General features: G+C 41.7%; 1 protein-coding gene across 10 annotated transcripts in view; it reads left to right on the plus strand.

The window, feature by feature from the left end:
- ubr4.S (ubiquitin protein ligase E3 component n-recognin 4 S homeolog) overlaps positions 1-22,465 on the plus strand; it is a 93,301-nt gene extending 70,836 nt beyond the window's left edge. For all 10 annotated transcript variants that reach the window (XM_018228327.2, XM_041571764.1, XM_018228330.2 and 7 more), the window contains 18 exons: positions 113-310; positions 522-602; positions 1,168-1,255; positions 1,903-2,030; positions 3,208-3,315; positions 3,394-3,513; positions 5,353-5,543; positions 6,966-7,139; positions 7,391-7,490; positions 8,615-8,833; positions 10,495-10,608; positions 12,668-12,810; positions 12,910-13,035; positions 13,971-14,165; positions 16,162-16,386; positions 20,079-20,169; positions 21,121-21,283; positions 22,131-22,465. In XM_018228327.2, the coding sequence (XP_018083816.1) occupies positions 113-310; positions 522-602; positions 1,168-1,255; positions 1,903-2,030; positions 3,208-3,315; positions 3,394-3,513; positions 5,353-5,543; positions 6,966-7,139; positions 7,391-7,490; positions 8,615-8,833; positions 10,495-10,608; positions 12,668-12,810; positions 12,910-13,035; positions 13,971-14,165; positions 16,162-16,386; positions 20,079-20,169; positions 21,121-21,283; positions 22,131-22,195 (2,529 nt within the window). In that variant the 3' untranslated portion in view covers positions 22,196-22,465. The remainder of the gene's footprint in view (positions 1-112; positions 311-521; positions 603-1,167; positions 1,256-1,902; positions 2,031-3,207; positions 3,316-3,393; positions 3,514-5,352; positions 5,544-6,965; positions 7,140-7,390; positions 7,491-8,614; positions 8,834-10,494; positions 10,609-12,667; positions 12,811-12,909; positions 13,036-13,970; positions 14,166-16,161; positions 16,387-20,078; positions 20,170-21,120; positions 21,284-22,130) is intronic.
- The last annotated feature ends 3,141 nt before the right edge of the window (positions 22,466-25,606 follow it).

Below are 25,606 nucleotides of genomic sequence, written 5' to 3' on the forward strand. Positions count from 1 at the left end.
TACCCAAAACCTAGGGCAATGCCTCATAGTCCATCTATTTGTTTCTTGACCTTGTCCTTGTTATAAATATCTTTTACTGACTCCATATTTATCCGCTGTCTTTCACAAACAGGAAGAGAATGAAGTGACGGAATTCTTTGTTACTCTTGAGAAAGACCCCCAACAGGAGGATTTCCTACAGGGCCGCATGCCGGGGAACCCGTACAGCAGCAATGAACCCGGTATTGGGCCTCTCATGAGGGATATTAAGAATAAAATCTGCCAGGATTGTGACCTTGTGGCCCTGTTGGAAGATGACAGTGGCATGGAGGTGGGTAGAAAGAACTTCAGGGCCAGAAATGTGCGGCCATTTGTCTATACAGCTTCTGTCCTGTATAAAATTGTGAGTGTCATTTACTGTACGTCGGTTATTTTTGGTGGCCTTTAAACCCTGTGTTGCATTGTATTGCAAAAAAACTTTTTTATCTATGGTTAATTGTGTGTGTTACTCACAATGATTTATTTATTCTGTTCTTTCACAGCTACTGGTGAATAACAAGATCATTAGCCTGGACCTGCCTGTTGCTGAAGTTTACAAGAGGGTTTGGTGCCCAACCAATGAGGTGTGTTGCTGCAGTTTTTTTCTTTGGTCTGTTTACCTAGCAAATAAAAAAAAAAAAAAAAATGAATAATGAAATGTTTTAAAGGAGACATATATGATAAATGAAAAAAAACATAATTTTGTAGGCAATCATGAGTATATATGGTGTTGCTTTTACATGGTGCTAAAAATGAATATTATCTTTAAAAATAGCCCCTTTATTGGAGCTTTGGTCCCTGTCTGTTTTTCAAATGAGGGGTGGGCGTGTCCCTGCCAGAAGCACAGTAGGAGGGGACAGCCAATCACAGCCCTGCAGTCACACAAGCACAGACAGGCTTCAGTTCCCTATCAGGTCCTGCTAGCTGCTGATTGGTCCTGTCCTACAGTGCAGTGAGCTGAGTGCACAGCCTGGGAATTCAGGGAGAAGCAAGTGGAAGAGAAGAGAGGGATTATTAGGGTTTTTGCAGAAATATTCAATAAATCAAAAAAAATTTAAGCACAATTCTTCTATATCTAAATGAATATAACACACTGGCACATTCTTATTTTTTACACAAAAAGTCTCCTTTAATGTGTGTTCTGTGCAGGGAGAGCCAATGCGAATCATCTATCGAATGCGAGGTCTGTTGGGAGATGCAACAGAGGAATTCATTGAATCCTTGGATTCCACCACAGGTACTGATGAACCTACAGCCTGACTGACCTTCTTCCTTATGCATCCTGTGGGGAATTGCTCATAACGGCGGGTTGGGCTCAGGTAAAACAGTTCTTACAGAGGAGACAGGGGGCTTAGGTTTGCAACATAATGGACAGGCTCCTGCCTGGAGTTTATTGTTCAAACCAAACAAACTTAAATAGTCACAAGTTCTGTGCAATAACATTAAACAAGTGAAAACCTCACCGATTTGCAGTTTTATAGAAAGCAGAAACCTCTCCTTACTGCTATCCGCTGCTTTGGAGATCCCGTAGAATACACAGTTTGTTCACAATAAATCGCAGTGTGTGTTCAGAGCTTCTCTCTATACTAATACTAATACACTGCACAGCCAGACTCCCTTAAACAGCCTCACCTGCAGATTAATTGGACAGTGTACTGGTTTCGCCTTGCTGCAGGGTCCCAGCCTGTCTTACCCTGGAGATTTAAAGGAGCCAATACCTCAGGCTGGGTGCTATATACCTCCCATCTTATACAGGCAGCCTACTGGGACAGAGCTCTTTGTCACAGTACATACAGTAAATTTAGACCCATCAACCTATAATATACAATATAACTATCTGCCCGTATCACTACATAACCTTTTGGTGGTGTTGGTTACTTACAGATGAAGAGGAGGACGAGGAAGAAGTGTACAAGATGGCAGGAGTCATGGCACAGTGTGGTGGTCTGGAGTGCATGCTCAATCGTCTCACAGGAATCAAGGATTTTAAACAAGGACGTCACCTTCTGACTGTAAGTCTTTAAGGGGTTGTTCACCTTCCAGAAATAAAGACTTTTTTTCAATTGCTTTCCATCTTTTATTTTTTTGCTGTTTTTCCAAAATTAAAGTTTAATGTTCCTGTCTCTGGTGTTTGTCTGGCAGCAAAGTGATCCAGGAACAGATTCTGAAAATATGTACTGTTAATATGAATGAATTGTGTTACAACAGCGCCACCTGCTGGTCAGTTTTCCACCAGTCTGACCAGCAAGTAGTCAAGGAAGTTGTCAGGAGAAAGAAAGAGGCTGATGTTCTTCTGCTTAGGAATAAAATTAGAAACCTTTCTCACATCTTTCCTAAGCAGAAGAACATCAGCCTCTTTCTTTCTCCTGACAACTTCCTTGACTACTTGCTGGTCAGACTGGTGGGAAACTGACCAGCAGATGGCGCTGTTGTAACACAATTCATTCATATTAACCGCACATTTATCCCTTAATATCTTGGAATAAAAACAAAATAAATAATGACTGTAAATTACAGAAGTGCTTATAATAGCACCCTTATCGTTTATACATTCACTTATATTAAAGGTTTACTTATCCTTTAAAAGGGTCTGGTCACCATTAGATTGACTTTAAGTATGATGTAGAGCAGGGGTCCCAACCTCTTTTACCTATGAGCCACATTCAAAAATAAAAAGAGTTGGGGAGCAACACAGGCTTGCAAAAATTTCCTGCAGGTGCCAAATAAGGGCTGTGTTTGGCTATTTGGTAGCCCCCATGTGGACTGGCAGCCTATAGGAGACTCTGTTTGGCAGTGCACCTGGTTTTTATACAACCAAAACTTGCCTCCAAGTCTGGAATTAAAAAATAATCTCCTGCTTTGAGGCCACTGGGAGCAACATCCAAGGGGTTGCAGAGCAACATGTTACTCACGAGCTACTGGTTGGGGATCACTGATGTAGAGAGGGATATTCTGAGACAATCTGCACTTGGATTTCGTTTTTTATTATTTGTGGTTTTTGAGTTACAGTATTTAGCTTTTAATTAGTAGCTCCCCGGTTTGTAATTTAAGCAAACTGGTTGCTGGGGTCCAAATCACCCTAGCAACCATGCATTGATTTGAATTAGAGACTGCAATATGGATAGGGGTTCCTTTTCTTTTGGAGAGAGTCTGATTTATCAATTTAACCTCCAACATCTCCTCCTTCAGGTCCTCCTGAAACTGTTCAGTTACTGCGTGAAGGTGAAAGTCAACAGACAGCAGCTAGTGAAGCTGGAGATGAACACGCTGAATGTTATGTTGGGCACGTTGAACTTGGTAAGAATAGCCAAAGGCCACCGTTAACATGTTTTGGCATCTCTTACCTCCAACTGACTCCCATGTTCCCTCCCTTAGGCCTTGGTTGCTGAGCAGGAGAGCAAGGACAGCGGAGGAGCAGCCGTAGCCGAGCAGGTGCTGAGTATCATGGAGATTATCTTGGATGAGTCCAATGCAGAGCCATTGAGTGAGGACAAGGTTAGTGTTATGGTTATCTGGCAAATTGTGCCCAAACACCAGTCCAATTAAAATTCTTAACCTTAGATCAATATATATTAATAGAAATGCTAGAAGCTGAACAGTCCTTGGATTTATGAATGTATAAGTTTACCGCTTTTTACGGTACGTCCTGGTGCTCATGCCCCAGACATTCAGCATAGGGAGCAGTTCACTAGGAATTCATAATAATAATTGCAGACGGGCGTCAATCCAGAACACTTACCCGTAGCCCTTTTTTTTAATTTATTTATTTTTTTAAAAGGTTTTTATTTTGCGTTTGAAACAAACAAAATGTAAGCATTGTTAATGAAGGATGCAATTGGTCACGCAGGACCACAACCGAGTGAATTAAATCATTTAGTTATACATTTGGAGCATAGAGTATGGTACATATTAGGTTAATGTGCGTAGTACGTTGTACTTCTGTTCTCACAGAACGTGCATATATGAGATTGAGTGTACTGAGAAGGAAATAGGTATATTACATATATTATCTCATACATTTGCATTTACTGAGTCTCTGGGTCTACTTCAGGACAGACCTCTAACCAGGGTTCCCAGATTTTTTCAAATTTTTTGGGGCATTGTCTGGCTATATATGTTAATTTTATCATCGGTAGCCTGTTATTAACCAGTTTTACCCACTGCTTTACTGTGGGGGGTTGAGGGCTCATCACCCGTGGCCCTTTTAATACAAGAACTTACAGTCTGATCAGATGACTCGGTACTGTTCCACGAAGTGCATATAGAAAGCTACAACTGCTTAGTAACCCCTAAAGACTAAATGAGATGATGTATATGTATTTACTGACACTAAAGGAAAATGTAGCCTATGGTGGCATTACACAAAAAGTAAGGTTTTACGGTTAAGTAGGAATTCGTAATTGCAGGCAGGCAGGTATCAATCCGGAACACCAAGGAGTAGAATTCAGGAGCCTGAAATTCAAATAATACAAAAACTTTTATTTTACATTATGTATAAAAACAGGAAGCCTTACGCGTTTCGTGTCACCAAGGGGCACTTTATCATAGGCTAAACTCTTGTAGACAGACCAAAAATAGTTAACGGAAAAGGAGCCAGTTAAGGTGGCCACACACGGGCAGATAAAGCTGCCGATATCAGTCGTTTGGACCAATTTGACAGCTTATCTGCCCGTGTATGGGGGCTTCCGACGGGTCTTCCCGATCGATATCTGACCACGATATCGATCAGGAAGGTTTGATTTTTAACCGATCGACCCGTCGGAGCCCCTTGGCGCATCGTAATTCGATCGTTCGGCCATAAGGCCGAACGTTCGAATCACCCCCGATATAGCCATGCCGTTAGTGGCATATCGGGGAAAGATCCGCTCGTTTGGCGATGTCCCCAAACGAGCAGATCTTTGAGTCTATGGCCACCTTAAGGCGTTAGATGGGCGGAGTTTGTACAGTCAACCAATAGCCTTCTGTATATCTTAACCTCTATTGGCTCACTATTTGAAATACATGCTAGTTAAATACTATGTAAATATATAAGGTAAATGTTATAAACACAATGCAAAACATACAAGGAAAGGTTTCATTGAGTAAAACAAGAGACATCAAATTCAAAGTTCAACCCCAATGGTTGTCTGGTCCCTAAATGAAAAATCCATCCAGCTTCTTTTTTTAATAATTCAGAAGTTGTATAACATATAACATCAGAGGAGGTAATAGAACTGCTCAGATTGTAGGTATTTGTATTAAAAGGGCCACAGGTAAGTGTTCCTGCTGTAGGGAAACTACAATACTCTTAATTCAGACTTCTCAATGTGTCCCATGTCCTCATTCTTTCCCCAGGGCAACCTGCTGCTGACGGGAGACAAGGATCAACTAGTCATGTTACTGGACCAGATCAACAGCACCTTTGTGCGCTCCAATCCCAGTGTCCTGCAGGGTCTGCTGCGCATCATCCCCTACTTGTCCTTTGGAGAGATGGAGAAGATGCAGATTCTGGTGGATCAGTTTAAACCATATTGCACTTTTGAGAAGTACGTCCTGGCCAATAATCTCTCGCTTTATTTTGTAGAATTAAAGGATAAGTAAAACCTAAAAATAAGTGAATGTAAAAATGACGAGAGTGCTATTTTAAACATGTACATTCATTTTTTATTTATTTTAATTCCAATACATTAAGGAATAAATCTGCTGCTTGTGAAGATTCTCATTCACCCAGGTCATGGTATATCTGTAGAAATAAGTCAAATCAACTGGACTTGCTGTGTTTTTTTTCCTTGAAGACGTTTCACCAGTCATCCAACTGGCTTTCTCAATTCAGAATAACTTGTACATAGGATTTTTCATGTAAATGCATATATGTAAAAACTGAAAAACCAAGTTTGAATAGAGGCGGGGTGGGGTACGACATCTATTGTCTGCCACATACAATGCTGTTTTGGCTCCTCTACCTGGAAGGTACCTGGAAGGTTTAATAACACATTAAAGCTCCAATACAATCAACACCTAATCCAAAACAAAGTAAAATAGTTGCCAAAAGCCAATTTAGGCACTACCAAAAGATAATTAAATCACAATAAAGCATGGCGATTATTAAGTGAAGGTGCAAATACATAGGATAAACAAAAATAGATGTGAGTCCCTATGAAAACCATTCAATATGGTAAAAAGTACAAAAGTTGATTAAGACATGCTAAATATCAACCTAATGCGTTTCGTGCCTGTTGGGGCACTTACTCATAGGCTCATAAGCCTATGAGTAAGTGCCCCAACAGGCACGAAAGGCGTTAGGCCGATATTTAAAATGTTTTAACAATCAACACCTAATTTAATGACATCATTGTGGATTATGATAAACAGATTATGCTGATTGGAGCAACATTGCAGAGGAGAGATACCGAAGAAAGATCCTATGTACAAGTCATTCTGAATTGAGAAAGCCGGTTGGATGAAACGTCTTCAAGGAAAAAACAGATATGAATAAATCTGCTGTCAATATGAATTCATTTTGTTACACGTCGTCAAGGAAGTTGTCAGGAGAAAGAGGCTGATGTTCTGCTTAGGAATAAAATTAGAAACCTTTCTCACATCTTTCCTAAGCAGAAGAACATCAGCCTCTTTCTTTCTCCTGACAACTTCCTTGACTACTTGCTGGTCAGACTGGTGGGAAACTGACCAGCAGGTGGCGCTGTTGTAACAAAATCCATTCATATTAACAGCACATGTATCCCTTAATATCTTGGAATAGAAAAAAATGTACTTTATAAAAGTGCTTGGAATAGCACTCATCAATTTTACATTCCCTTATTTTTTTAGGCTTACTTATCCTTTAATTGCTTATTTTTAATGGCCTGGAAATGGCCTATTACTTGAGTGTGCTCACTAGTAGTCCCTGTAAATTCTTGGTTTTGACCTTGTCTTGGTAAAATGTTGAACTAATTGTTTTCCCCGGGCAGGTACGACGATGAGCACAGTGCTGACGACAAAGTCTTCCTCGACTGTTTCTGCAAGATCACTGCCGGCATCAAAAACAACAGCAATGGGCACCAGCTAAAGGACCTGATCCTTCAGAAAGGCATTACCCAGAATGCTTTGGACTATATGAAGAAGCACATTCCTAGTGCCAAGAAGTAAGTAAAGTGGCATTTACAGGCCCCTGCTTTATGTAACAAGCCCCGGGCATCACCTTAGGTTTCTAACAACCAATCATATCGGGGTGTTACTTTTCTCAATGCCTCTATATGGATATATAAGTTTGCTTTACGGGAGAGACAAATGACAGAACGTGCCACAGGGGGTGGAAGGATTTATGTTGGCACAGAGCATGGGCGCACTATTTGTTTGCTTCTGTTATTCCTCTAAAGTGAGTCTTTATTTGCAGCCTGGATGCTGATATATGGAAGAAGTTCCTGTCCCGGCCTGCTCTTCCCTTTATCTTGCGCTTGCTGCGAGGATTGGCCACACAGCACCCTCCCTCCCAGGTATGTTTTGTATTGGCTCCTCATGTTGCCTTGGCATGTGCTGGCTGCAGTTCTTCATTCGATTTTCCAAATTAATTTGTTGCCACAAGTACTAAGGACACACTGAATCTGGGGTTTGGCCTTTTTCAGCAGGATTCGGATTCGGCCGAATCCTTGTGCTGAACCGAATCCTAATCTGCATATGTAAATTAGAGGCTGGTAGGGAAATCACATGAAGATTTTTTTTCCACTGTTTCCTCTCCTGCCCTAATTTGCATATGCAAATTAGGATTCAGTTCCATATTCAGCCAAATCTTTCACCAAGGATTCAGGGATTCGGCTGAATTCCAAATAGTGGATTTGGTGCATCCCTAATCCTTTATTAAAGGGGTGGCTCACCTTTGAGGTAACTTTAATATGTTATAGAATGTCCAATGCCTAGCTACTTTGCAATTGGTCTTCATTATTTATATGTTATACTGTTTGAGTTATTTGCTTTTTTCTTCTGATCCCTTCCAGCTTTCAAATGGGGGTCACTGACCCCATCTAAAAAAGAAATGCTGTGTAAGGCTACACATTTACTGTTATTGCTTCTTTTTATTCCTCATCTTTCTATTCAGGCCTCTCCTATTCATATTCCAGTCTCTTATTCAAATCATTGCTTGGTTGCTAGGGGAATTTGGACCCTAGCAACCAGATGGCTGAAATTACAGACTGGAGAGCTGCTGAATAAAAAGCTAAATAACTCAAAAACCACAAATAATAAAAAATGAAAACCAATTGCAAATTGTCTCAGAATATCCCTCTCTACATCATACTAACAGTTAATTTAAAGGGGAGCAAACCCCTTTAATGTGTCCTAGAAATCAGTTTGTGGCAAACACATAATTATTTTGTTCTCTGCCCACATTTCTTCCATAAGATTGAGACTGTGCACAATTAACCCAAGCCACCTGTGTTAAATAAATAGATAATGATCATAATTCTGAGGGTGCTATGTGTCCAGGGGGTTGTCAGTCACCCTAATCTGCTCCGTATCGTGTGCTCCTGGCACCCCATCTCCTCTCCCTTACGCCCCAGGCTCCCGGCACTCTGATGAGAATCGTATAAATCTTATGCTTTTTCTTGCCTCTTGTTGTTCTCAGGCCCTAATCGGTACGGACTCCATCTCTAATTTGCACAAACTGGAGCAGGTCTCTAGTGATGAAGGAATCGGGACCCTGGCTGAGAATCTCCTGGAGGCTCTGCGGGAACACCCAGATGTCAATAAAAAGATCGATGCTGCGCGGAAAGAGACTCGTTCGGAGAAGAAGCGAATGGCAATGGCAATGAGGCAGAAAGCATTGGGCACTTTGGGAATGACTGTGAGTACCTACCTGCTGATCAATTCAGTACCTACCTGCTGATCAATTCAGTACCTACCTGGTGATCAATTCTGTACCTACCTGGTGGTCAATTCAGTACCTACCTGCTGATCAATTCAGTACCTACCTGGTGATCAATTCAGTACCTACCTGCTGATTAATTCAGTACCTACCTGCTGATTAATTCAGTACCTACCTGCTGATCACTCCCCAAAAAAAGATTCCCCTTTCAGGACAGGCCATGGTTCTCTATGCAAAGTCTTTAATTTAGTCATTTATAACAAAGTCTACTAATAGCCTCTGCCTATAGAACATTATGCTCTAATAGAACATTAATGCTTAGTACAGGTATGGGATCCTTTATCCGGAAACTCTTTATCTAGAAAGCTCGAAATTACTGAATGGCCGTCTCCTATAGGCTCCATTTTATCCAAATAATCCAAATTTTTAAAGATAATTTCCCTTTTCTCTATAATAATGCAATAGAACCTTGTACTTTATCCATACTAAGATATTATTGATGCTTATTGGAAGCAAAACCAGCCTATTGGATTTATTTAATGTTTATATGATTTTCTAGTAGATTTAAAGTATGCAGAGCCAACTTAAGGAAAGATCCCTTATCCTGCTGAATTGTGCTTAGTACAGAGGAATACCTATGCTGCCATAGTTTTATGGGATCTCTCTGTACAGACTATGAGCAAACTTAGGGCTGTTCCTGCTGAATTGTGCTTAGTACAGGGAATACCTATGCTGCCATAGTTTTATGGGATCTCTCTGTACAGACTATGAGCAAACTTAGGGACTGTTCCTGCTGAATTGTGCTTAGTACAGGGAATACCTATGCTGCCATAGTTTTATGGGATCTCTCTGTACAGACTATGAGCAAACTTAGGGGGCTGTTCCTGCTGAATTGTGCTTAGTACAGGGGAATACCTATGCTGCCATAGTTTTATGGGATCTCTCTGTACAGACTATGAGCAAACTTAAAGGAGAAACAAACCCTTGCTACTAAAATCCCCTACCGTACATAGACCCCCCTCCCTGCCCCCCCCCCAGCCTAGGTGATACCTTTGCTAAATTCCCCTAACTCTTTAATTAACACTCGGTGCAGATTCTGTCCAGCGGAATTCACGGCAGCCATCTTCAGCCGCTTCGGTAATCTTCTTCCAGCGCTTTGGCAATTTCTGTGAGTTTCAGCGCATGCACATTTGCTCTAACTGCGCATGCGCCCATACGGCACGTACTTCTAGAAGATTCCCGAAGAGAAGAAGATGGCTGCCATAAATTCCGAGGCCCTGAATCTGCACCGAGGGGTAAGTAAAGGGTCAGGGGCATTAAGCAAGGGAACTGCTTAGGCAGGGCAGGAGCAGGGAGGGGGTCTAGGTAGAGTAGGGAGTTTTAGTAGCAAGGGTTTACTTCTCCTTTAAGGAATTGTTGCTGAATATTTCTTAGTGTAGGTGAATCCCTAAATTGGTATTTCTCTGTACAGGCTATGGCCACAGGACATGATTGGACTTATAAGAACTCTATTACCCACAAGGCTAAATAGGAACAACTTACTCCATCCGTATCCATAAAGTGGGCCCCTAACACACGTCTCGCTTCTTTGTGGAACAAAATCCTACTGGTCGGTAACAATTACCTGTTCTCTTCCCTAGACAAACGAGAAGGGCCAGGTGGTGACTAAGACCACTCTCCTGAAGCAGATGGAGGAACTCATTGAGGAACCTGGTCTGACCTGCTGCATCTGCAGAGAAGGCTACAAATTCCAGGTACAATCCCGGCAGTGATACTTTGTGCTTGGCTCATTCATACAGAGCATTTTGCTGCAGTTGAGCCTTTCACCTGGAAGCAGACTTGACTTAAATACTAAACATTTCTAAAATAGCCGTTGAGTATGATGGTGTATATAGAAGCATGATATTACCTACGGAACGCGTTTTAGGACGTCATCAGGAGAACAAACACTCCTGCATACGCTCTCGTATAGAAGAAGTAGCAGACTTGTCTCTTATTATACTCCTAGAAACTGCAGTCACACCTCCATGCTGCCCACATTTGCTGTTGCAATCTCCCCCCTCATTGCTCATTCCTCAGCCCTCCCTCCTTGGCCCTCAGCCCTCCCTCCTTGGCCCTCAGCCCTCATTACAAAAACCCTCCTTCCTCATCTCTCCTTCCTCAGCCCTCCCTCCTCAGCCCTCCGTGCTCAGACCTCAGCTCGTAAACCAGGAATGAGCCACGAGGGGGAGATTGTGAACAGCAAATATGGGCAGCACGGAGGTGTGACTGCAGTTTCTTTGGATAAGTGAGTATAATAAGAGACAAGTCTGTATACTTCTTCTTTATAAGAGCGCATGCAGGAACGTTTGTTCTTCTGATGACGTCCTAAAATGTGTCCATAATTACCCACAGAGCCTTCCTTCTCTCTTGACTCATCATATTGCCTGTAGTCTTGGGGTGCAGTGCATTTTGTGCCCATTAGAGGGAGACTCTGATGCATTACAGACTTATTTTCCTACTGATATTGCAAACAAGAATGATATTCCCAACAGCTCCATTGAAGTGACACCCTTCAGAATAAACAGTTTAATTAATGACCAAAGTGGATAAGTATTCAATGCTTGGGTGGAACGTATGACACAGCCTTAAAAACCTTTGCCAATCATCGCCAAGATCTCAAATATAATGACACACAAAGCTATCCCCTGTTTTCATACATGCCTTTATAGAAACATAAACGCTCAATAATGAGTCAACCATCTTTGTATTCAAGGGAACCTAAAACCAAAAGGCACATGGATCATTTATGACAAGTACTTAAAGGGATTCTGTTATGATTTTTTTTAAAGTAGTTTTTATTTTTAAATAACACTGTTTACACTGCAAATAATTCACTGTACAATATAAAATGTCATTCCTGAACCAGCAAGTGTATTTAGTTGTAACATTGGTGTGTAGGTGCATCTCAGGTCATTTTGCCTGGTCATGTGATTTCAGAAAGAGCCAGCACTTTAGGATGGAACTGCTTTCTGGCAGGCTGTTGTTTCTCCTACTCAATGTAACTGAATGTGTCTCAGTGGGACCTGGATTTTACTATTGAGTGTTGTTCTTAGATCTACCAGGCAGCTGTTATCTTGTGTTAGGGAGCTGCTATCTGGTTACCTTCCCATTGTTCTGTTGTTAGGCTGCTGGGGGGGGTGATATCACTCCAACTTGCAGTACAGCAGTAAAGAGTGACTGAAGTTTATCAGAGCACAAGTCACATGACTGGGGGCACCTGGGAAACTGACAATATGTCTAGCCCCATGTCAGATTTCAAAATTAAATATAACAAAATCTGTTTTCTTTTTTGAGAAATGGATTTCTACTGGAGCAGCTCTATTAACTGATGCGTTTTGAAACAAACATTTTTCCCATGACAGTATCCCTTTAATAGCGGACACCGCCATGGACCTTGAATAAAAAATAAAGTAATACAAATAGGCAATAATAATAAAAAATATAGTAATACAAATTATAAATTAAAAAATATGATGTATTTTAAGAACTCGATCGTACCAAAAGGACAGACATTAGAAGGGAGGAGCCCTGGGGAACCTATTTCATGTCATTGGATGCTAAAACTGCTCATATCTCAGGAAGCTCTAATGTAAACTGCAAAAGTGCTCAGTGGAGCAGAAAGGGATTTTTTGTTTGAGGGCTTCTGAGGATGTAAAGCCAAACGCTGCTCATTTGAGTGCAGTCAGGGCAGTAGCTCAGTCCCTGCCTATAGAGAATGCAGACGTGATACGAAAATTGTGCAGGGGGTCTTACACACTTTCTATCTTGCAGCCCACCAAAGTGCTCGGCATTTACACCTTTACCAAGCGCATGAACCTGGAGGAATTGGAGAACAAGCCCCGCAAGCAGCAGGGATACAGCACCGTGTCTCACTTCAACATTGTGCACTACGACTGTCACTTGGCAGCTGTCAGGTACAGTAATGTAGTCACATTTGCCTCCACTCCAGCCAAAATTCTCGGTCCTACCTCCACGTCTCTTTATATTTACTAATACTACATGTTGCATTGCAGGTTGGCCCGTGGTCGGGAAGAATGGGACAGCGCAGCGCTGCAGAACGCCAACACTAAATGCAACGGCTTGCTGCCAGTTTGGGGTCCCCACGTACCTGAGTCTGCGTTTGCCACCTGCTTAGCCAGGTAACATATCATTGGCCCATTACTGTATCCTGACTTCTGTAACCCGGATCTTATTATCTAAGGGTTTGGTATAGAAGCTGCAGTGGATAGGGATACTGTGATTGGCTGAAAGCATTTGTAACAGGCCAGGAATCTGGTAGCAGTAGAGCACTGGGTATTTGTGTACTACAACTCCCAGCAACCCATTAGAGTCTGTGGCTTTCTTGTTGGAGGAGGCAGTGTAGCTGGAGAGCCACGGGCTGAAACTCCCTGATAAGTCATATGAGAGAAAAAGATTATTCACAAATATATAAAATTTAAACAGACTAGGACATAGGCAGCGCTTTAGTCTGCAGCCTTTATTGGTGCTTAATCACGGAACGTTTTGCAAAATGAATAAAGGCGACGTGTTCCTGTGTTTCCCCAAGAGGAAAGGAAACTGTCAGGCCTGAAAGTACAGGAATGTGCTGCAAAATAAAGGTCATGTACCGTATATACTCGAGTATAAGCCGAGTTTTTCAGCCCCCAAAATATGCTGAAAAACTCTACCTCGGCTTATACTCGGGTGAAGCGCAAAAACGGTCACCGGCGTCTAAGAATAGCCGCCGGCGTCCAAGAATAGTCGCCGGCGTCCAAGAATAGTCTCCAAGAATATTCGCCGGCTTCCAAGAATGGTTGCCGGCATTCAAAAACGAGATGCCGGCACCTCCAATGGGAGCAGAAACCCTCAATCTTTGATTGAAACTTACCAGAAGCTGCTGCATTTCTCACCCTAGGCTTATACTCGAGTCAATAAGCTTTCCCAGTTTTTGGAGGTAAAATCAGGTACCTCGGCTTATACTCGGGACGGCTTATACTCGAGTATATACGGTACAATGATAGTTTGGTTTTGTTGATCATCTAAATGAGACAAATGTGTTGCAGATATTGAATATGTTTATGTGCTTTCCCCTAAGGCACAACACTTACCTACAGGAGTGCACAGGTCAGCGAGAACCCACCTACCAGCTCAACATACACGATCTCAAGCTCTTGTTCCTCCGATTCGCCATGGAGCAATCCTTCAGCGCCGACACAGGAGGAGGAGGGAGGGAAAGCAACGTACATCTCATCCCGTACATCATTCACACCGTGCTTTATGTCCTCAACACGTAAGTCTTCCACTCGTTACTAACGGCTCTGTTGCAAAAATAGAATCCAGAAATAACATCTGGTTGAGAGCCCCCAGCTAAAGATGTTTTCATTGGTGGAAGTGGCTTTTGCACTTTCTTTTTGGTAACTCAAATATGTTTAGACCATCCGTGGGCCTAAATGGACCCCCAAAAATGAGATGAGTGAGGTTTGTTATCCATCTTGTTGGTTTGTATGTTGACACTTGGGTGGGAGTTCACAAAAGTGGTAATACTGAGACAAAATAAAAGTGGAGATAAAAATGTCCCACCAAATTCACACACCTCTATCTCCACTTTTGTGAATTAGTGTTTTAAACAGATTTCAGATTTCGTCTTTTGCACGACATTGTATAGACATTTTTTCCGAATTTGTCTTTAGCTCTTACTACGCCTGTCAGTCAGCCATTGAAATGGAATTTTTTGGTGAGGGGGTTTATTTAACTAGGAAAATTAGACATCATTTGTTTCAGCATAACCGGGGCTTTCTAAATCTGCCTACGTGTTTGTGTAATTCCAATTCTGTAACAAGATATAAGAATACAAGGAATACTTTTTTGCATAATATAGAGATTTGTATCAGAAATGGGTTTTATAAACTTAGATCAAGTGTCTAATTGCTGCTAAAACTAAAAAAATGCCTGGAAAGGCTTTACTTTTCCTTTAGATATTTTCACACTAATTGCTAATATTGCCTCATTCATTAAGCTAAAACTAGTAAAATAATGCAAATCTGAGTTAAAAAATGTTTACATATAAAATTGCATAAAATACACTTTTTTTGTTGAATCAGTGTTTTACTTGTTTTGTTAATGAGGCTTTTACACCTATAGGGTTAGACACAAACTTGTGCCCTGACTATAAAATGCTGATCCCTATTAATACGATAATAATTCCCCAATGGGGCACCTACAAGAGGGGTGAAATGAAGATTGACTGAACCAAAGCAGAGCAGATTAGTTTAGAATTGATCTGACAGATGCAGATGAGTTACACTTTGTCGGGAGAAAATGTCGTTTAAAATTTTGTATTTGCTCCATTTTGTATTTGCTCCATTTTATGTCGTTTGAAAGACAAATTCATAAAACTGTTTTCTTTCACTAAAATAAGAAAAGTGTCTGTTAAAGGGATACTGTCATGGGAAAAAATGAATCAGTTAATAGTGCTGCTCCAGCAGAATTCTGCACTGAAATCCATTTCTCAAAAGAGCAAACTGATTTTTTTTATATTCAATTTTGAAATCTGACATGGAGCTAGACATTTTGTTAATTTCCCAGCTGCCCCTGGTCATGTGACTTGTGCTCTGATAAACTGCAGTCACTCTTTACTGCTGTACTGCAAGTTGGAGCGATATCACCCCCCTCCCTTCCCCCCCAGCAGCCAAACAACAGAACAATGGGAAGGTAACCAGATAACAGCTCCCTAACACAAGATAACAGCTGCCTGGTAGATCTAAGAACAACACTCAATAGTAAAATCCAGGTCCCACTGAGACACATTCAGTTACATTGAGTAGGAGAAACAACAGCCTGCCAGAAAGCATTTCTCTCCTAAAGTGCAGGCACATGACCAGGGGCAGCTGGGAAATTGACAATATGTCTAGCCCCATGTCAGATTTCAAAATTGAATATAAAAAAATCTGTTTGCTCTTTTGAGAAATGGATTTCAGTGCAGAATTCTGCTGGAGCAGCACTATTAACTGATGTGTTTTGAAAAAAACATGTTTTCAGATGACAGGATCCCTTTAAGTCAGATTTCTGGTTGTGAATATGGAGAAAGTATTTGAATCCAGTTTTCCACCACTTTTACTCCAGAAATGGGCTCTCTCCACCTTTGTGAATTCCCCCCTTGGGGTTCTGCTGAGGGCTGGTGTATAGTGGGGTATAGAGGACACAGACTGTGAAGGGGTGGTAGGAAATTGGCAGTTGCTTTGTTAGTTAACAAAAGATAATTCTATGCACAAACTTTGTTACTGCAGAACCCGGGCCATATCCAGAGAAGAGAAAAACGTACAGACATTTCTAGAGCAGCCCAAAGAGAAATGGGTGGAAAGTGCCTTTGATGTAGATGGACCCCATTATTACACAGTGCTAGCACTTCACCTTCTGCCCACTGAGAGGTGGAAAGCCATCCGAATCGACGTGTTACGCCGGCTAATTGTCATCAGTCACACACGAGCAGTGTCACCCGGCGGAGCTAACAGGTATTGTACCCCTCTCACTTGCATTGGCCGACACAGCTATGTGACCAGGCAGCTTGTGTCACCCTTAGGTAATATTGTTCTGTGATCCCTGGACAGGAAATCCTATGATCTCTCACCTGAGACAGGTACAGCACCTCCCACTACCCATGTGATCAGATTCTGTAGTCACAAGTCTGCCAATCGGATCAGTGCAATTTATCTGTCCTGGATTGTGGGCAGATTGTGTGTGATCTGATAACACTTTGGACACGAAAGATCATAGCGGAAACGTTCTACAAACCATTCTTTGTGCTGCATGTTTTATTATGCTCAAAATCACACCGGGAGGCGTCCCCATCTGATGACATACAGTCACATGAAAAAGTTTGGGAACCCCTCTTAATTCTTTGGAGTTTTGTTCATCATTGGCTGAGCAATATCCTTTTAATATGTAACTTGCCTTATGGAAACCGTAGTATTTCAGCAGTGACATCAAGTTTATTGGATTAACAGAAAATATACAATATACATCATAACAAAATGAGACCGGTGCATAAATGTGGGCACCCAACAGAGATATGACATCAATACTTAGTTACAAATGTAACAGCCTCTAGACGCCTCCTATAGACTTTGATGAGTGTCTGGATTCTGGATGTGGCTATTTGTGACCATTGGTCCATACGAAATCTCTCCAGTTCAGTTAAATGTGATGGCTGCCGAGCATGGACAGTCTGCTTCAAATCATCCCATAGATTTTCCATCATATTCAAGTCGGGGGACTCCAGAATATTGTACTTGTCCCTCTGCATAAATGTCTTTGTAGATTTCCAAGTGAGTTTAGGGTCATTGTCTTGTTGGAATATCCGACCCCTGCAGCGGAACTTCAACTTTGTGACTGATGCTTGAACATTATCCTGAACAATTTGTTGATATTGGGTTGAATTCATCCCACCCTGGACTTTAACAAGGGCCCCAGTAGTCCCTGAACTAGCCCCGCAGCCCCTGAACTAGCCACACAGCCCCTGAACTAGCCACACAGCCCCTGAACTAGCCACACAGCCCCTGAACTAGCCACACAGCCCCTGAACTAGCCACACAGCCCCTGAACTAGTCACACAGCCCCTGAACTAGCCCCACAGCCCCTGAACTAGCCACACAGCCCCACAGCATGATGGGACCTCCACCAAATGTGACAGTCGGTAGCAGATGTTTTTCTTGGAATGCCGTGTTCTTCTTCCGCCATGTTAATCACTTTTTGTTATGAGCAAATAACTAAATTTTGTCTCCTCAGTCCAAAGCTCTTTGTTCCCAAATGCCTGTGTCTTGTGTAAATGATCTTTTCCATAGAACAAGCGAGTGTGTTTGTGTGAGTGCAGAAAGGGCTTCTCATCCCCCTGCCATACACATGTTCTTTGTGCAAATTGTGTTGAATTGTAGAACGATGTACAGATACACCTGCATCTGCAGCAAGATCTTCTTGTAGGTCTTTGGAGATGATCTTTGGCTTGTCTGTAACATTCTCACAATCCTCCGCATATCTCGCTCCTGGATTTCTCTTGGCCTGTCAGACCTGGGTTTTACAGCAACTGTGCCTGTGGCCTTCCATTTCCTCATTCCATTCCTTACAGTTGGAACTGACAGTTTAATAAACCTCTGAGATGCTTTTTGTAGCCTTCCCCTAAACCATGATACTGAACAATCTTTGTTTTCAGATCTTTAGAGAGTTGCTTTGAGGATCCCATGCTGTCACTCTTCAGAGGAGAGTCAAACAGAAGCACAACTTGCAATTGGTCACCTTAAATACCTTTTCTCATGATTGGACACACCTGCCTATGAAGTTCAAGGCTTAACCAGCTAATCCAACCAATTTGGTGTTGCCAGTAATCAGTATTGAGCAATTACATGCATTCAAATTAGCAAAATTACAAGGGTACCCACATTTTTGCACAGCCACTTTTTCACATTTGATTTAATTCCATACAACTGAATACTGCTTCACTAAAAATCTTTGTTCAGAAAACAGCCCAGTACTCAGATGTTCCTGGGAAATTAAACACATACCACTGTTATCTTTTTTGTTTAAAGCGGAGTAAATTATTATGCAGCCTGAGAGGGGTTCCCAAACTTTTTCATACGACTGTAACTGTTCAGTGAGTTTGTAATTGATCCTCAGCATTCAGCTCGGATTCAAAAGCAACTGTTATGACTCATGTGCCACACCCTCTCAAGTCTCTGATTGGTTACTGCCTGGTAACCAATCAGTGGAGAGCAAGAGAGCTGCAAAGCAGGAAGTAGTGTTCTGGCTATTATGTTACATATCCAGTCACTCCAGCCTTTATACATTACATTTTTGACTGATTAACTATATTGAAAACATTATTTATTTTGCACAGCCTGTCTATTTACCAGTTTTTATTTTTATACTGAACAATTCCTTTAAGCCCAGTCATTGACGCATATTAGGGAAGATACCTGAGTCTGTGCGGAAGTGACTGTGTTTGGCCAGTCTGGAGCCCAGTGATTGACATTCCAATGCTGGGTAGGTCCTGTCCTAATACAGTGATTTCACTAGAGGTGTGTCCTGTCCCAGACTAAACAGGCTTGGCTCATTGATGTGATAACATTCCAAGGAAATGTGCAAAGCTCCCGGAGACTTTATCAGACCTTTAATTAGAGGAATGGTGAGTGTGAGACTCCCACGGCCCTGCCTGTCGGTGCAAGATGGATGGGGAGGCTTGTAGAGTGCACCTCTCTGGGCTGGATAGCCTTATTAAAGATGAAATAACACTTTGTGTACATAGAGTACAACTTCAGGACTGAACCCCGGCCTCTCCCCATGCAATTAGGGGAATCTTTATTCCATAATATTTGCCCCAGCACATTTGTATAAACTGCAGTACAACAAGACTCCCGCTTCCTTAATACATGGACATAGAGGGGCCGAGGATATTTGGGACAGGTACATGAATATGGTGCAATATTTTGACAATGAAATGAAACTCGCTCTGTTGCTCCTGCCCCAATAAGATCCATGCTGATATATCAGTCAAACATTAAAGGGACACTGTCATGGGAAAAAAAAATTCAAAACACATCAGTTAATAGTGCTACTCCAGCAGAATTCTGCACTGAAATCCATTTATCAAAAGAGCAAACTGATTTTTTTATATTCAATTTTGAAATCTGACATGGGGCTAGACATATTGTCAATTTCCCAGCTGCCCCCAGTCATGTGACTTGTGCTCTGATAAACTTCAATCACTCTTTACTGCTGTGCTGCAAGTTGGAGTGATATCACCCCCCCCCCACCAGCCAAACAAAAGATCAATAGGAAGGTAACCAGATAGCAGCTCCCTAACACAAGATAACAGCTGCCTGGTAGATCTAAGAACAGCACTCAATTGTAAAATCCAGGTCCCACTGAGACTCCTTCAGTTACATTGAGAAGGAAAAACAGCAGCCTGCCAGAAAGCATTTCTCTCCTAAAGTGCAGGCACAAGTCACATGACTGGGGGCAGCTGGGAAATTGACAATATGTCTAGCCCCATGTCAGATTTCAAAATTGAATATAAAAAAATCAGTTTGCTCGTTTGAGAAATGGATTTCAGTGCAGAATTCTGCTGGAGCAGCACTATTAACTGATGTGTTTTGAAAAAAACATGTTTTCCGATGACAAGATCCCTTTAACCCTTTCCTCTTTTCTTTCTAAGGCTGACAGATAAGACCATAAAGGACTACTCAGCGTATCGTTCCAGTCTGCTCTTCTGGGCCCTGGTTGACCTCATTTACAACATGTATAAGGTAAATATCCCACTGTCCTTTCTCTAGGAAACGGCTGCATAGTCTGTTCCTATGACTTGTTGCTTTTCTGTACATCCAAACATCAACTTGTTTCACCAGATCCAAAAAATCTCCTGTCAAGCTGAGCACCGACACTGTGTGCCAAACTGTTGTGGTTCCAAGTTCTTCCCTTGGCACAACAGACATTGTCCTACACTGTGATCCAGCTCATATGCAGCCAAGTAACAAGGGCACGTCTCCATGTGTGTTATCTCTGAACAAGTAATGACTCTCTGGTGCCCAAAACGGTGACCCCATCAGCCATTTCCATACTGGCACGAGGGAGCACGCTTTTGTTGTCATCATATTGTTAAAGGGATAACGTCATGGGAAAAGTTTTTTTTTTTCAAAACACATCAGTTAATAGACTTCTTCACTGTTTCTTTAAAGAGCAAACTGATTTTTTTAATATTTAATTGACATGGGGCTAGACATATTGTCAGTTTCCCAGCAACCCCAGTCATGTGACTTGTGCTCTGATAAACTTCAGTCACTCTTTCCCTCCCAGCAGCCTAACAACAGAACAATGGGAAGGTAACCAGAAAGCAGCTCCCTTACACAAGATAACAGCTGCCTGGTAGATCTAAGAACAACACTCAATAGTAAAATCCAGGTCCCACTGAGACACATTCAGTTACATTGAGTAGGAGAAACAACAGCCTGCCAGAAAGCAGTTCCATCCTAAAGTGCTGGCTCTTTCTGAAATCACATGACCAGGCAAAATGAGCTGAGATGCACCTACACACCAATATTACAACTAAATACACTTGCTGCTTCAGGAATGACATTTTATATTGTACAGTGAATTATTTGCAGTGTAATTTAGAAATAAAAACTACATCATAAAAATCACGACAGAATCCCTTTAAGACCTTTGATTTTAACCCTTCCTTCTCTTCCTGTCTGTTGCAGAAGGTCCCATCAAGTAACACAGAGGGGGGCTGGTCTTACTCCCTGGCAGATTACATCCGACTCAGCGACATGCCCATCTACGAGGCTGCAGACAAAGCTTTAAAAACCTTCCAGGACGAGTTCATGCCGGTCGAATCCTTTTCCGAGTTCATAGATGTGGCCGGTTCGTATCTTTCTTCTTTTTGTATTGGGGTTTGATTAAAAGTGACAGTACACCTTTTCTAACTTGTCAATTGAAACGGCTACACATAAAAAAGCTTCCCCTTAGCAGCAGCTTGGGAGGGTGACTTGCAATATGGCTGCCGTTCCTGGCCCGCTATGGGGATGTCACAGACTGACAGTAAGTGAACCTCACCCGTTAGACTTTACAGCACCAGTGTGGCAAAGGTAAAACAATAAAGAGGAGTAATAATAGTTTCCCTTTAATTGCCCCGTATAGTAACAAATAGGTTGGTTTGTACTTGGTTGCACTTATTGGTAGTTAAATATATTCCCGAATGAATTCCTTTGTCATTTGGGGCTGATATTACTGTATTTTATAGTCTGTAGACTGTCCCAGTGGCTCATCCTTCTTCATCTATTCAGGTAGTAGAACTGAGCTTTTGCCCCACACACGGGCAACTCCCAGCATAACCCAATATTATTCAGCTGGGAGTTGCAGTCCAAGGTTGTGGGTAACTAGGGATTCACCGAATCCTTCGCGAAAGATTCAGCCTAATACCAAATTGAATCCAAATCCTAATTTGCACATGCAAATTAGGGATGGGAAGGGGAAAACATTTTGTTACTTGTCTTGTGACAAAAAGTCACGCAGTTTCCCTCCCTGTCCCTAATTTTCATAAACAAATTAGTATTCAGATTCGGTTCAGCCGGGCAGAAGGATTCGGCCGAATCTGAATCCTGCTGAAAAAGGCCAAAACCTGGCTGAATCCTGAACCAAATCCTGGATTAGGTTACCCATATCTGCTTTACAGTGTTGTACCTGACTAATATCCATTTTCTCTCTGTAGGGCTTTTATCTGAAATCGAAGACCCTGACGGCTTCCTCCGAGATCTTCTCAACTCAGTCCCTTGAGCTCCTGCAGAATTTGCATTTAAGCCTCTGCCTGTCTGTGTTGCTTCCCTCCGACTGCTGCAGTAACGTGTCCCCCCTTTATCAGCTCTGCTGTGTGTGTGTGAGAGGTAATGGGCCCAGACCCCTCTAGCAGCAGAACCGCGGCACCTTGTTTTACCTTAGTTATTGTCATTTACACCCCGAGACCCTGAGATGTCACTGGTGTTGGCTTTTTTGTGTGTGGGTTTCACTGTGCAAGAATCTGATTCAATAAAAGATCTGCAGTGCTAATTGGTTTTGTGTAATGTGAGTGGGGACTGGACCGGCCATAGAATTTCCACCATCCCGAGGTTCCATTACTGCATGCCCCTAAAGGACTGGTTCAGTTAACGTTTAGTATGTTGTAGACTGGCAGATTCTAAGCAATTTTTCAATTGGTCTTTATTATATTTTTTTTTATATAGTTTTTGAATTATTTGCCTTCTTCTGACTCTTTTCAGCTTTCAAGTGGGGGTCACTGACCCCATCTTAAAACAAATGCTCTATAAGGCTACAAATGTATTGTTATTGTTACTTTTTATTCCTCGTCTTTCTATTCAATATCCAATAGAGGAGTGTGAGTTCCCAGGCTCACTTTATAGCTGCACTGATGGCTCAGCTCAATCTAGTCAGTGGCTGACTCAGGATATGATTCATAAAGCTTTAATACAAATTAATGTAAACAAGGCTCCAGGGCCTGATGGCATACACCCCCGGGTTCTAAGAGAGCTTAGTTCAGTTTTAGACCAGCCCCTATTTCTGATTTTCTCAGATTCACTTTCATCTGGTATGGTGCCTATGGATTGGAGAAAAGCTGAGGTTATTCCAATATTTAAAAAGGGATTACGATTTCAGTCAACAGACTGTACAATGTCATTCAGTGATTACTGGATGGTGGGATTTATGGTTCAGGAATGGCTGAGCACTTATTTACAAGGTGGTGAGTGCTACTTATAGAGTAGGGTGGAGTAATAATGTCTGGATTCCATTCCAAAATTATCTGACGACTGATACCTGCACAGTATAATTTAGCAGCCAGCACATGCCCTGGCATGCCAAGCCATAAATTAATTAATTGTTTCCTAATGGAGTTGAAATGGTGAAACCAGCACCCTGAGCTTCACGTTCCTGCTGCCCTAATTGGAAGGGAAATGCTTCACCAGATGATCTACCAGTGGGTCCAGGTTGGGAAAATTCCCATTACTCTATTCATATTTCCACAATATAACATCTCTACATTTTAGCTCTCTATCTAATTGTCATGAGCCCTAAGAAGAACTTGTCACATGCATTCTACAACAGGTATGTTGCTCCCAAGGTTTTCTGTGAGGAGCAACTTCATGTGGCTTCCTGGATTCATCCTTAATTCAGGTGGACCTAGGGTGGCCAGAGCACTGACTGTGCGGAGGTTTAGAGAGAATGTTTATGTGGTCTCCTATATGGCCAGCTCAGTGGTCTTCTGGGCTATGATTTGAGTTATACACATTACTAGAAATTCCTGGAGAAATATCTAATGGGCTTTGGAGACAACCCACATCCTACTCCAAATATTCTAGGGTTGAGGTACAGTTATCCTTTAGTGAAATCACTAAGGGGCAGATTATCAAAGGTTGAATTGAAAATTCGAATTTTCAAAAAAAAAAAATTTATGGTCAAAATTCTCAAATTCAACTAGAGAGTTATCCAGATTCAATTTGAGTTTTTTTTAAGAATTCTAATTGGATTTTTCGCTACCTAAAACCTGCTAAATTGTCAATGGGAGAGGTCCAGGGATCAATTTGGAGATGTTTGCAGCCTTCCTGACATTCAAGTTTTTTTTCAGAATTTGATAGAATTTTCGGGTCTTTTCAATTCGTCCGACTTTAAAAAAAAAAAAAAAAATGTTTTTAATAATAAATTTAGATTGTTCAAATTTAAGTAGGGGGGGTTTAAAAAAACTCGCACAAATTTGAAATTCAACGATTGATAAATGTGACTTCCCAAATATCATTAATGTTTAATAACTAGAGTAGAGGTTTGATATAAGGGCAAATATGCCATTATAATTGTGTTCAGGATAATAGCAGTGTGGTAAAAAATGAATAAAGCTTAAAATCCTTATAATAAGTTTTAATTCCATCCAGGCAAATGCATTGGGAACACTGCACATTCTATTCCAAATCAAAGCCTGAAGAAAAATGTATGAAAATTGTCTTATTCCTTTAGAGAAAGTGAAGGGAATATTAGTCCTTCATTGTTCTTTCCCAACTCATCGACTGTATTAAGTGAAAGCTGTTCCTTTAAACGAAGGAACTAATATTGAGTTGAATAAGCAGTTTATTCTCCACTGGTGTTTTCTGGTTATTTTAGAAATAACTATGGACCAGTCAGAGCATTGAAATATTCTTAGGGCTTGACCAACCAGCAGCTGGTTAGTGCAAATTAGCCTTCAGGGGGATCGACCAATTGGACCATACAATGATAGTAGCTACCTCTAGCCGACTGGATTGTAAGAACATTCACAGTGGTGCACCAGCTTCTGAGTAGTCAGAACTCTAGAATTTTTCTATGGTTTGGGAAGACCCGGACTGCATAGAGCCATGACCACAACCCAACTGAACCTCTATGTGATGAATAGGAACAACAACAATGAGCCTGATCCCCAGAATCCGTGCCCAACCTCACCCAACGCTCTTGCTGCTGAATGGAAGCAACTCCCTGCAACAATGTTCCAACATCTAGTGGGAACCTTCCCAGAAGAGATGGGGCAGTTATAGCAGCAGAATTAAAATGGGCTTCATTATAACTCCCTTGGTTTAGGCATGAGATGTTGGGACAATCCCATGGATCTTTTTGGCCACAGAATATCGTTTTTGTTTTCACCAGACCAGATTGTTCAACCAGTGGAAGGAGATGTTGGAACCATGCCACAATGCCTCGTGTTTGGCTATTCTCAAACTATACTCTCAGAACTGTCATGGCTGCCGCTATGCCAGCATAGAAAGATCTTATAGAACTTTATCTCACACACCCCATGCTGGGAATTTTGGTGAGGAACTAAGGTCCCGGTAATTAATCTACTTCTTGGATATTTAGGAGGACCTCAACAAGGATGAACTTTCTAGAGCATTTTCAGCTCAAAGTACCATACTGTTGGCTAAGGTCTTGTCCTAGATACATTAATAGAATACTCCTTTATTGCAGCATAAAGAATTAGTCCTCCTAAAACTGAAACACTCCGTGACTCCATTTCAGCATCTCGAGGAACATTTACAGAGATGCCAGTCTTCCAAGGTGTGCCACTAGACCAAAAGCATTGCCACTTCTTGGGCCAATGAGCTTGGCACTACCTCAGAAGGAACCTGCAGGGCAACTACTATGGCTTCCTCACATACTTTACATGTGGTGGGGGTC

The sequence above is a fragment of the Xenopus laevis genome, chromosome 7S, assembly GCF_017654675.1.
Source record: "Xenopus laevis strain J_2021 chromosome 7S, Xenopus_laevis_v10.1, whole genome shotgun sequence".
Lineage (NCBI taxonomy): Eukaryota > Metazoa > Chordata > Amphibia > Anura > Pipidae > Xenopus > Xenopus laevis.